General features: G+C 39.1%; 1 protein-coding gene across 1 annotated transcript in view; it reads left to right on the forward strand.

Annotated features, from left to right (window-relative positions):
* Positions 1-12,860, forward strand: part of lrrk2 (leucine-rich repeat kinase 2) — a 51,065-nt gene that overhangs the window by 16,863 nt on the left and 21,342 nt on the right. Inside the window, exons 13-23 of the mRNA XM_073831702.1 lie at positions 772-896; positions 1,115-1,242; positions 2,431-2,575; positions 7,972-8,111; positions 8,203-8,331; positions 8,405-8,575; positions 8,777-9,041; positions 9,867-10,049; positions 10,169-10,275; positions 12,079-12,145; positions 12,236-12,444. Of these exons, the coding sequence (XP_073687803.1) occupies positions 772-896; positions 1,115-1,242; positions 2,431-2,575; positions 7,972-8,111; positions 8,203-8,331; positions 8,405-8,575; positions 8,777-9,041; positions 9,867-10,049; positions 10,169-10,275; positions 12,079-12,145; positions 12,236-12,444 (1,669 nt within the window). The remainder of the gene's footprint in view (positions 1-771; positions 897-1,114; positions 1,243-2,430; positions 2,576-7,971; positions 8,112-8,202; positions 8,332-8,404; positions 8,576-8,776; positions 9,042-9,866; positions 10,050-10,168; positions 10,276-12,078; positions 12,146-12,235; positions 12,445-12,860) is intronic.

The following is a 12,860-nucleotide window of genomic DNA, read 5'->3' on the forward strand; positions in this document are numbered from 1 at the left end:
AAACAAGATTCTGTGGTCTCATAAACCTCAATCCCAAACATCAAGTTTGAAGGAAACCAGGCACTGCTCATCACCTGCAGATCACCATCCCAAAAGTAAAGTGTGCTGGTAGCAGCCTTATGCTGTGGAGCTGTTTTTAGCAGCAGGGATTGAGGGACTCGTCAGAGTAGAAGAAAATCTAAATGCACCAAAATAGCCTTAATGGAAACCCATTGCAGAGCAACAGGACAACGGGACAATGACTCTAAGCACACAGCAAGAGTGGCTTATAGACAACTCTGTGAATGTCCTTGTGTGGCTCAGCCAGAGCCTGGGCTTGAACACAATCAAACATTTCTGGAGAAACCTAAAAATGTCTGCCAGATCCTATCCAACCTGACAGAGCTTGAGAGGTGAAGAAATGAGGTGAAAATGGCAGATAATTGCCAAATGCAGATGTGCAAACCTTGTTGCATCATACTCAAAAAGGCTTGAGGCTGTAAAGGTGCTTCAACTAAGTACTGAGTTAAGGGTATACATACTAATGCAATGTGCCTATAACAGGTTTTTTATTTGTAATAGATTTATGACGTTGTGACAGAAAAAAAAAATCTGTTTTTGCTTTGTCATTGTGGTTTATGAAGTGTTGATGTGGGGAAAAAAGTAATGTACAATAGTTTAACATAAGGCATGAAGCAATGAAGGGGTATGACTACTTTCGAAAGGCACTGTATGTGATGTATATGACAGACAAAAACATACAGCTGGAATTATAATTTCATATCATTCCAGGAGGGCAAGTCTAGATGACGCGACCCTAATTCTCGGTCAGATCCTGACTGCTCTGAAGACACATAATTTCATTCCTGAAGTTCAGCTGGAGGGTCTCAGAGCAAGTTTAGTCCTTCTAAACCCAGGTAGAATGTCTGTCTGCTTCCTGTCTCTTGTTTCTATGGAATGAATCTGCAAGCACTGTGGTTTTTAATTCATTAATGGAATAGTTTTTAAAAACTGTCATATTTTCTTACCCCCATATTGTTCCAAACTCATTACTAAATGACAACAGACAGTTTTTTTGGTGAACTATGATGCCAACATACATAATATCTGATACTGTGTCTTCTTGTGAATGCAGACAGGAGTTTAAGAGAACATGGCGCATCAGTGGCGGATCCTGATACAGTGGATGTGTCCCTGCGGGTGCTGAAGAACCAGTGTGTACTAGAGGGAGCTCACGCTGTTTACCTACAGGCACTTAATAGGGTAAATACTTTGGGACAGTTTCACTAAACTGGGCAAATTAGCGTTCATTTAATGAAACCTGAGAGATTTCTGTCTCTCCTCTTGAAATCCATTCCACCAAAACTTTGACCCTTCAGAAAGTTATAAAAGTAATCCATATGAATTAACCAATGTAATCTGAGTTAATTCATATTTAATTATATACTTAAGGCGAGACACTGCAGGTGTGAATAGGGTAAAAAAAGCGCAAATGCTAGTAATCATAATTCATAAAATACAGGCAGAAAACGATAGATTTTTTTGGGCAATAAAATGTTGTATAAAATAAAGCAAATTATATATGAACAAATCCCTCTGTAAAAATCTTCAGGATATAGTTAGGAGTAAAAATGTAAAGTTTGGTGTGTGTAAGTGCTACTGAAGTGGAGATTTATGGCTCAGTCTAGGAGAAACAACTCATTTTGAGAAAACAGCCATTATACTGTATGTATTGTAATTGAACTCTATTGACACAAATAGACAAAGTACTATAAAAAAAAACACTTAACAGTGTCTTTTGGTTGTTTTCTTTCCACTAGTCTGACAAAACCCATTATGAAAAACCAAAAAGCCCAAAATCTCAAACTTGACATGAAAAAAAAGTGTTTTTGTCTGCAGTGTCTCCCCTTAAACACTGATCAACATACATGTATATAGAGCACATCAAATATAGTAAATGAAAGCTCAGATATATTTCCTTGACCCGAGAGAACCAAGTACAGTTAAACTGCTGTTTATGCTGTCTTTAAAAACTTTTTGAAGCATGAACGTTTTGGTAAATTAGATTTTAAATAAAGGGACAGATGACCATCCTCAGCACCATGAGGATGAGTCCATAACTGATGGCAGAATTTTCATTGTTTGAGATGAACTATTCATTTGATAAGCACTTAAGCAAAAAATATGAACTTTTATGCTTTTATGCTTTTTAAACTCTCTCAAATGGATCTCCCCATAGACTTCCATAGCACTTTCATTACTGTAAACAGTATTTTTGCTCAAACAAACAAATAAATAAAGGATGAGTCAAAATAATGTTAAGCAGTAGTCAACATTTTGCCTGAAATGCTGTCTATAGATTCGTACCATTCCTATTAGACTTTAATCAGGTGGTTTAGTTTAAAATGTAAGTACTGTGAAAGTGGTGTTTCATTTAATATCTATGTTTAGTTTATCAGTAGTGAGGAGATTCAGGAGTGTGGACTGGGTTTACTCTCAACACTGGCTGACTCTTCTGGAGCCGTTGACCTCATGTGCCAGCAGGGCGCGATAGATACGGTTCTTCATACGCTGCAGATGTTTCCACAGGGGCGTGGTAAGTCCATTTATCTCTTCGTGCCTGGAGATATCCAGCTTCTGCTTCTAATCCCAGCCTTTTGACTTTTGAATGTACAGTCGTGGCCAAAAGTTTTGAGAATGACACAAATGTTAGTTTTCACAGAGTTTGCTGCTAAACTGCTTTTTGATCTTTGTTTCAGTTGTTTCTGTGATGTACTGAAATATAATTACAAGCACTTCATACGTTTCAAAGGCTTTTATCGACAATTACATGACATTTATGCAAAGAGTCAGTATTTGCAGTGTTGGCCCTTCTTTTTCAGGACCTCTGCAATTTGACTGGGCATGCTCTCAATCAACTTCTGGGCCAAATCCTGACTGATAGCAACCCATTCTTTCATAATCACTTCTTGGAGTTTGTCAGAATTAGTGGGTTTTTGTTTGTCCACCCGCCTCTTGAGGATTGACCACAAGTTCTCAATGGGATTAAGATCTGGGGAGTTTCCAGGCCATGGACCCAAAATTTCAACGTTTTGGTCCCCGAGCCACTTAGTTATCACTTTTGCCTTATGGCACGGTGCTCCATCGTGCTGGAAAATGCATTGTTCTTCACCAAACTGTTGTTGGATTGTTGGAAGAAGTTGCTGTTGGAGGGTGTTTTGGTACCATTCTTTATTCATGGCTGTGTTTTTGGGCAAAATTGTGAGTGAGCCCACTCCCTTGGATGAGAAGCAACCCCACACATGAATGGTCTCAGGATGCTTTACTGTTGGCATGACACAGGACTGATGGTAGCGCTCACCTTTTTCTTCTCCGGACAAGCCTTTTTCCAGATGCCCCAAACAATCGGAAAGAGGCTTCATCAGAGAATATGACTTTGCCCCAGTCCTCAGCAGTCCATTTGCCATACTTTTTGCAGAAGATCAATCTGTCCCTGATGTTTTTTTTTTGGAGAGAAGTGGTTTCTTTGCTGCCCTTCTTGACACCAGGCCATCTTCCAAAAGTCTTGGCCTCACTGTGTGTGCAGATGCGCTCACACCTGCCTGCTGTCATTCCTGAGCAAGCTCTGCACTGGTGGCACTCCGATCCCGCAGCTGAATCCTCTTTAGGAGACGATCCTGGCGCTTGCTGGACTTTCTTGGATGCCCTGAAGCCTTCTTAACAAGAATTGAAACTCTTTCCTCGAAGTTCTTGATGATCCTATAAATTGTTGATTTAGGTGCAATCTTAGTAGCCACAATATCCTTTTCATGGCAAAGAAGGACTATGCAATTCATCTGATCACTCTTCATAACATTCTGGAGTATATACAAACTTAAGCAGCAACTTTTCCAATTTCCAATATTTATGTAATTCTCAAAACTTTTGGCCACGACTGTAGACATAAGGTCTTGGTCTACACTGCTACTTAGTTTGGCCAAAAAAACTCTCACTTCGAGGTTGTTCACACAGAACACATTTTTGGGTCTCATTGTGTAGCTTTTCCATAGTTTTTCTTTGTAAACATGCAAACAAGTGTTTAGAGAATCTGGCATTGAACTCTCCAAGATTAGAGAAGCAGATCTCTGTAAAATGATGAGTTCTCAACAAAAGGTTTAAATTGTATTGCTGTGGTATCGTGGAAAAAATGAATTTTAACCACTGATTCTTCACATCATCATCTTTCAGCAATGAAAACAAAACAAACTTGCTTTCACAGCGCAGAACACAGCGTCTTCTCGACATGATGTAAACACACCAACTTTGCAGACTGTTTACATTGAAGAATAGCTATGTTACAAACTGCAAAAAGAGATATTTTTCAAAAACCCATATGCCCTGCTCTTTAAGTTCAATTAAAAAGACTTTGTGTTCATTTCCTTTCCATTATTATTCCATGTTACCGATGTAATTTATGCTGTAGTATAAGTCATGAAAACATCTTTAGCTTGTGCTCTTGAGCCTGTATTTTAAAGGTATAGTTCAGCCAAAAATGAAAATGTGATGTTTATCTGCTTACCCCCAGGGCATCCAAGTTGTATATGAATTTGTTTCTTGAGTAGAACACAAACAAACATTTGTAACTCAAACCATTGCAGTCTGTCAGTCATATAATGGCAGTCAATGGGATCCACAGCTTTGAGTCAAAAAAAAAAACATGCACAGACAAAACCAAATTAAACTCTGCGGCTTGTGACGATACAATGAGGTGTTAAGACCAGTGTTGGGCACGTACCTTTAAAAAAGTAATTAGTTATAGTTACTATTTACTTCTCACAAGTAGTAACTGAGTAAGTAACTGAGTTAGATCATTATAAAAGTAAATAATTACCATGCAAAGTAACTATTGCGTTACTTAAAAAACTAATTTAATATAACTATAAAATAAATATAAAACATTGTACACTAATCTACACTATTTTAATGTTGTAAGACAACTATCAAATTTAACATATTATAAATATTATCATTACTATAGTGGAACAATAAAGCACAATAGATGGTTTAGAACTTTTAGAAATATATACTGTAGTGCTAAAAACCTAATAAAATAAAACTCCATGTCCATATCTGACATAAGTTGCACGTTACATAAATATTTTTGCCTTTCACCTCAGCGAGGGAAAAGTAGTGCTTATACTTCCAGTTTGCAAAAGCTACCTTTGAAGTTGTTGGACTTGCTATCTTTGTGACTCCTGGATGTTGGTGTGTGCGACTGACCGTGCGTGTGCTTGTGTGTAAACACCCGCACTACTCTGCCTCTGATTGGCAAACAATGGAAATTTTCTCAATCTAACCAATCATCGCGTTCTCAGTTACACCACGCTTACAGACACACCAATCATCATCACTGGTTATGTGTCACGCCTCGGACCCGAACACACACAAACACACACACCCCAGAGAAAGAGAGGTCCGATGGCTGAGAGAGACGCTGCTCGCATGAAAACCGCTTCAGTGTTCTCAGTTATAGTAACGCGCATTTTATTGTCAGTAACGGTAACAACGTTGTAACAGGGGGAAACAGTAATTCGTTTGATTACTCGTTACTGAAAAAAGTATCGCCGTTAGTAACGCCGTTTATTTATAGCGCCGTTGTTCCCATCACTGGTTAAGACACAAAACGATTGGTCTGTGCAAGAAACTGAACAGTATTTATATAATTTTTTACCTTTGATCTACCACAATGTCCAACTGTCCTGAGCGCATTCACAAATAGCCTGGCATAGATGCATGAGTGGGAGCGATCCGTCGCTCATATACGTCACTCGTTGTTTACACAGTGCATAGCTGCTACTCAAAATGATAATTACAACCATTTAAAAACTAAAAGATTACATTTACTTGCACAGACTCATCCGGGAGTGTTGACTTTTCACCGACTACAATACCAGAGCACGTTCACGCGTTATGCGCCAGTTGTTGTGAATGCACTCAGGACAGTTGAACATCGCTGTGGATCAAAGGTAAAAAAATTATATAAATACTGTTGAGTTTCTTGCACAGACCGGTTGTTTTGTCTTAACGCCTCAATGTATCGTCACAAGCTGCAGAGATAATTTGGTTTTGTCTGTGTATGTTTTTTTGACTATCAAAGCAGTGGATCCCATTAACTGCCATGATATGACTGACAGACTGCAACGGTTTGAGTTAAAAATCTTTGTTTGTGTTCTACTGAAGAAACAAAGTCACCTACATCTTGGATGCCCTGGAGGTAAGCAGATAAACATCAACTTTTCGTTTTTTGGGTGAACTATCCCTTTAACCAATAACCCATTGACTTCAGGATGATGGAACTGGAAGTGCTAAAACTAAGAAATACTGGTCCTTCTCAAAAAATTAGCATATTGTGATAAAGTTTAAAGTTTATAAGTATTTTCTGTAATGTACTGATAAACATTAGACTTTCATATATTTTAGATTCATTACAACACAACTGAAGTAGTTCAAGCCTTTTATTGTTTTAATATTGATGATTTTGGCATACAGCTCATGAAAACCCAAAATTCCTATCTCAAAAAATTAGCATATTTCATCCGACCAATAAAAGAAAAGTGTTTTTAATACAAAAAAAGTCAACCTTCAAATAATTATGTTCAGTTATGCACTCAATACTTGGTCGGGAATCCTTTTGCAGAAATGACTGCTTCAATGCGGCGTGGCATGGAGGCAATCAGCCTGTGGCACTGCTGAGGTGTTATGGAGGCCCAGGATGCTTCGATAGCGGCCTTAAGCTCATCCAGAGTGTTGGGTCTTGCGTCTCTCAACTTTCTCTTCACAAAATCCCACAGATTCTCTGTGGGGTTCAGGTCAGGAGAGTTGGCAGGCCAATTGAGCACAGTAATACCATGGTCAGTAACCATTTACCAGTGGTTTTGGCACTGTGAGCAGGTGCCAGGTCGTGCTGAAAAATGAAATCTTCATCTCCATAAAGCTTTTCAGCAGATGGAAGCATGAAGTGCTCCAAAATCTCCTGATAGCTAGCTGCATTGACCCTGCCCTTGATAAAACACAGTGGACCAACACCAGCAGCTGACATGGCACCCCAGACCATCACTGACTGTGGGTACTTGACACTGGACTTCAGGCATTTTGGCATTTCCCTCTCCCCAGTCTTCCTCCAGACTCTGGCACCTTGATTTCTGAATGACATGCAAAATTTGCTTTCATCCGAAAAAAGTACTTTGGACCACTGAGCAACAGTCCAGTGCTGCTTCTCTGTAGCCCAGGTCAGGCGCTTCTGCCGCTGTTTCTGGTTCAAAAGTGGCTTGACCTGGGGATGTTTCTACTCCAGACTCAGTTCAAGGTCTGGAATCGGTCCTTCTCCACAATCTTCCTCAGGGTCCGGTCACCTCTTCTCGTTGTGCAGCTTTTTCTGCCACACTTTTTCCTTCCCACAGACTTCCCACTGAGGTGCCTTGATGCAGCACTCTGGGAACAGCCTATTCGTTCAGAAATTTCTTTCTGTGTCTTACCCTCTTGCTTGAGGGTGTCAATGATGGCCTTCGGACAGCAGTCAGGTCGGCAGTCTTACCCATGATTGCGGTTTTGAGTAATGAACCAGGCTGGGAGTTTTTAAAAGCCTCAGGAATCTTTTTCAGGTGTTTAGAGTTAATTAGTTGATTCAGATGATTAGGTTAATAGCTCGTTTAGAGAACCTTTTCATGATATGCTAATTTTTTGAGATAGGAATTTTGGGTTTTCATGAGCTGTATGCCAAAATCATCAATATTAAAACAATAATAGGCTTGAACTACTTCAGTTGTGTTGTAATGAATCTAAAATATACGAAAGTCTAATGTTTATCAGTACATTACAGAAAATAATGAACTTTATCACAATATGCTAATTTTTTTAGAAGGACCAGTACATCATCCCTCCAGCACTCTATTGGGTATGTAAACTTTTGAGCACAACTGTATTATATTAACTGAAAGTCATTCCCCTTTGTAGATGTTCACTACTGGGGCCTTAGTCTTCTGTTTCACCTCATCTCTAAGAAGAAGCTCTCTTGTATGATGGTGCCTGTACTGGCATCGGTTTTGGTCAGCTCAATACGGCAACACAGAGATGACACAGTCATGCTTCTAAAGGTAGCTCACTTCAGTTATTACCAAAGTTTTTAATTAAAAGGGTTTTTTTTGCTTTGTTTTTGTTTCTAACAATGTGTGCTTTGGTTATTAGGGTTTTCAGGCGGTGTTGAAGTTGTTGGACACTTGCTCGAGTGCTGCAGCATGGCTACAGAAAGAAGCCTTTGAGAAAGACATCTTCCAGATCCTGCGGGAAAAGACAGCAGACGCGCGCCTAGATCGAGTAAGAAAATGAAACCAAGATCTACTCAAACATGCAAGATACCCTAATAAATCCTACATTTGTTCCACTTCAGTTGCAGGGAAGGAGTTGCCTGTGCCTGTCTAAGATGGTGGCGGACAGCGAGATCATGTACGCGCTGCTGGAGAGAGCGTGTGAGGAAGGTGACGTAGATATGGCAGAATGTCTCATCCAGCTGGGCGCTGACATCAACAAGAAAACAAAAAGTGATTCGCTCATATATCAGGTGTGATATATGAACCTTAATTTCTTAACTCTTAAAAGAATAGCTCACCCAAAAATGAAAATTAGCCCATAATTTACTCAACTACTTTCAGATGAACACAATCAGAGTTTTATTAAATAATATCCTGGTGCCTTTCTTTCAGGAAAGCCTAACTAAAATGAATAATTAAGCTTTGAAGGACATTTTGTTGTGTTTGTGCAGATTTGTGATCGAGGGTCTCCTCTAGCTCTGCTGGAGCTGCTGGTATCTGCAGGTGTTCATGAGCAACAGTTACGTGGAGCTCTAAGCGTGTGTATCAGGAGAGGCGATGACCCTGCGATCACCCTCCTCCTCGCCCGTCTGGGGCTGGACCATGCCAACAACGCCCTGTGCCTCGGGAGCTTCCGCCTCGGACAAATGAAGGCGGCATGGCTCAATGCTCTGCTCTCTGAGCGCAAGACTCAATCTCCAGTCAGCAAGAAGAACAGTGAGTCTGTTCACATGATTAGCCAACAACTGTCATGTGTGTGACATACATGCTCTAGGGGCCATGACCACTAGAAATTTCGGGAATTAAAACCCTGAACTAAAAAAGTTTTAGGAATAAAGAAGCTAAATGAGGAGCTAAGCAAGGCATGGAGCATCAGACGAACTGGAACAATGAGTAATTAAAGCTATTTTATGATGTTTTTAGTCAAAATGAAAAAATAAAATACAACCTCTAGTAATATGATTTAATGGGTTATCACTTTTGACCAATAGGTGGCACTATTATCAAATCGAGGTGAAAATGGCACACACATTGTTTGGTGTCAATATGTCAAAGCTTTGCAGAGATACAGCCTCAGATACAGTTTTGCAACGTGCCTCAAATTTGTTGCAGCACTTTACAAAAACGGTTTTGTGTATTGACATAATTTTTTTTGTCAGCACAGTCTAAAGATGATCTGACTCGATTTTGGTGAAAATTGGATGAATAGTCTAGAAGGAGTAAGAAAAAGGTTTTCAACATAAATCAAAATGGCGAACAGGAAGTTTGGCCGACTATGGCAAAATTGGTATCTATGTTCTCGGCACAAGGAATATTTTGAGACCAGTTTAATTACAAAATTTGCCAAGTTTAAATTGCTTAATGTTTTCTAGTAAAACATATGGCATAATTAACTGGTTATTTTCAGCGCATTAGTGTTATTGTTTTTTTTTAAATAGGTTTAGATTTTTCACTTTATATTTAGTATGAAAAGAATTTAATTCTACATAACTAAAATTAGCCTAACTATTGTTGGTAACTTTTGTTCTTGTATCTTTTAAGATAAAGGTCAGCGTTTGGCCAGACAGATCTTGTCACTCCAGAGGAACAAAAGCTTTGTGGGAGTTAGTAGATTACGGAGTGATGCCAGCACATCAGAATATTTCACCGATGAGGAAAGTGACGACTCACACATGTCTTTAGATGAAAGCTTGGCCCTCGTGTTTGATGACATGGAGAGTGACGGTGAGATGATTCTCGCATAAATAAACAAGTCATTTCATTGGATGTGGGTCTTTTTTCGTCTGGGTTTTCATTTTCAGCCTCTTTTTATGTTAAAATGCATGTGCTGTTCCATTGGGTAGGGAGTGACGGGCCTTCACAAGGATCATTGCTTTTTGGCGATTCACCAGAAGTGGGCAGGAAACCTGCTTGGAGACACAGGAGTCTGCGTAGACGTGCTAATTCAGAGGTACCAGATCAAACGGACACATTTTTGGGGCCAGTTTTACTAAACAGGGCAAATTGCATTTACATTTAGTCATTTAGCAGACGCTTACAAATTAGGACAATGGAAGCAATCAAAATCAACAAAAGAGCAATGCTATGTAAGTGCTATGACAAGTCTCAGATTAGCTTAATGCAGTATACGTAGCAAGGTTTTTTTTATTATATAGTAAATAAAAAGAAAACGGATGTAATAGAAAAACAAATAGAGCATACTAGTGTTTTTTTGTTAGTTGTATGATAATAAAAAAAGATAGAAACAATAGAAGATATATAAAATAGAGAAGGTTTTTTTTTTTAAGAATAGAAATAGAATAGAGAGTGCTAGAGTTAGAGGGTCAAATAAAGACGGAAGAGATGTGTTTTTAGCCGATTCTTGAAGATGGCTAAGGACTCAGCTGCTCAGATTGAGTTGGGCAGGTCATTCCACCAAGAGGGAACATTTAAGGTAAAAGTCTTTTACCTGAAGTGATTTTGTGCCTCTTTGGGATGGCAATAATGGCAATAATGCACCGTTAACTTGCAGAACATGAACTTCTAGAGGGCACATAAGTCTGAAGTAATGGGGTGCAGAGCCAGTGGTGGTTTTGTAGGCAAACGTTAATACCTTGAATTTTATGCGAGCAGCTATTGGTAGCCAATGCAAATTTATGAAGAGAGGTGTGATGTGCGTTCTTTTCAGCTTGTTGAAAATGAATCTTGCAGCAGCATTCTGGATCAATTGTAAAGGTTTGATAGAACTGTCTGGAAGACCTGCCAAAAGAGAGCATTACAATAGTCCAGCCTGGACAGAACAAGAGATTGAACAAGGAGTTGTGAAGCATGTTCTGAAAGAAAGGGCCTGATCTTCCTGATGTTATAAAAAAAAAAGCAAATCTGCAGTACCGGGCAGTTTTAGCAATGTGGTCTGAGAAAGTCAGCTGATCATCAATCAAAACTTCTAGGTTTCTGGCTGTTTTTTTGAAGGAGTTATGGTTGATGTGCCTAACTGGATGGTAAAATTGTGATGAAACGATGGATTTGATGGAAAAACAAGCAGTTCTATCTTGGCAAGGTTTAGTTGAAGGTGATGGTCCTTCATCCAGCAAGAAATGTCTGTTAGACAAGCTGACATCCAAGCAGCTATCGTCGAATCATCAGGATGGAATGAGAGGTAGAGTTGAGTGTCATCAGCATAGCAGTGATGTGAAAAGCTATGTTTTTGAATGACAGAATCTAGTGATGCCATGTAGACAGAGAAGAGAAGCGGAGCAAGAACAGAGCCCTGAGGTACTCCAGTAGTTAGAAGCTGCAACTTGGTGAAAATTAGTGTTAGAGCGCAATTCCATAAAAGCGCTGATGGGACGGGAAAATTCTGCATGTGATTTACTAACAGCGCACACATTAAAGAACACAGATACAGCCAGATCATTCCCGTAATGACCAGCGCAATCTAAGAGCAGCACAAATGCTTTTTTGGGCATTAAATAAAGCCACAAATACCAGTAATTTGACAAGTGCAAATGTTAGTAAAACACGTTGCTTGCTTCATTTTAATACTCTCCTTCTACAAATACATATTCAATAAGATCAGCCGCAAAATTAACCACTGTGTCCAGGCCTTTTCAGTGCTAATTCTTCACTGCGCATCTTTAGTAAATCTTGACAGAACTATTTTAACGGCAAAATACAGTTTGCGCTGGTGCAAGCTGTTAGGGAAACTGGCCCTTGGTGTTCTGTGTGCTTGGATTTTAGCTATGAATTTAATAATTTGAATGTCCTTTTATAGGGAGGCCACGGAGACACGGATCCAAGTGTCCCTCGGCATAAGCGATTTAACTCTCACAACACTAGAGGTACAGATTAAACGCTGTCTGACATCGTAACTACTGCAGTCCTCAAAATTTCACTTGTTAAATCTGTCTTGTTTTGTTTTAAATGTACAGGGCAGGGCTTCACTGAAAGCTCCACTCCTGGTGCTTTCCCTCTGGCCGTAGACAAAGAACCCATCCGTCTGCTCGATCTCTCAGGAAATGAGCTGGGCAATCTGTCCTGTTTGATGGGTGTGAGCTCTCTCAAACAGCAGATTGAAAACCTTTTACGGCTTGATTTGAGCAGCAACAGTTTATCAGAGTTTCCCAGTGTTCTCTGTCAGGTCTGTGGAAGTATTTTGACAGTATGATTTAAGTGATGTCATAGTGAAAACATGAAACAGAAAACCCATTCTCTAATGTTTCTACAATACATGCAAAATGTTTCTGTAAACATTTTAGTTCTTACTTCTAGTATAATGAATTGAATCATGGCATAAATTAAATTATGTTAAGTTCCCTTGTTAAAAAGAAGTACACTTACGCATACGTTTAAATGTACTTTAAAATAATGTACTCAAATATGAACCAAATGTATTGTTGATAGACACTTAATTGAATGTTCATTGCAATTACATAAATTGCATTATAATTTAAAAGTGGATGCAATTTAATTCAATTTGCCTGAACTTCAGAGTGTTTTCTTTCAATGTAATTTCATAATTCTATTGTCTTGGTAAAATAGTTAAAATTTACTGCC

Source organism: Garra rufa, chromosome 25 (assembly GCF_049309525.1).
Source record: "Garra rufa chromosome 25, GarRuf1.0, whole genome shotgun sequence".
NCBI lineage: Eukaryota > Metazoa > Chordata > Actinopteri > Cypriniformes > Cyprinidae > Garra > Garra rufa.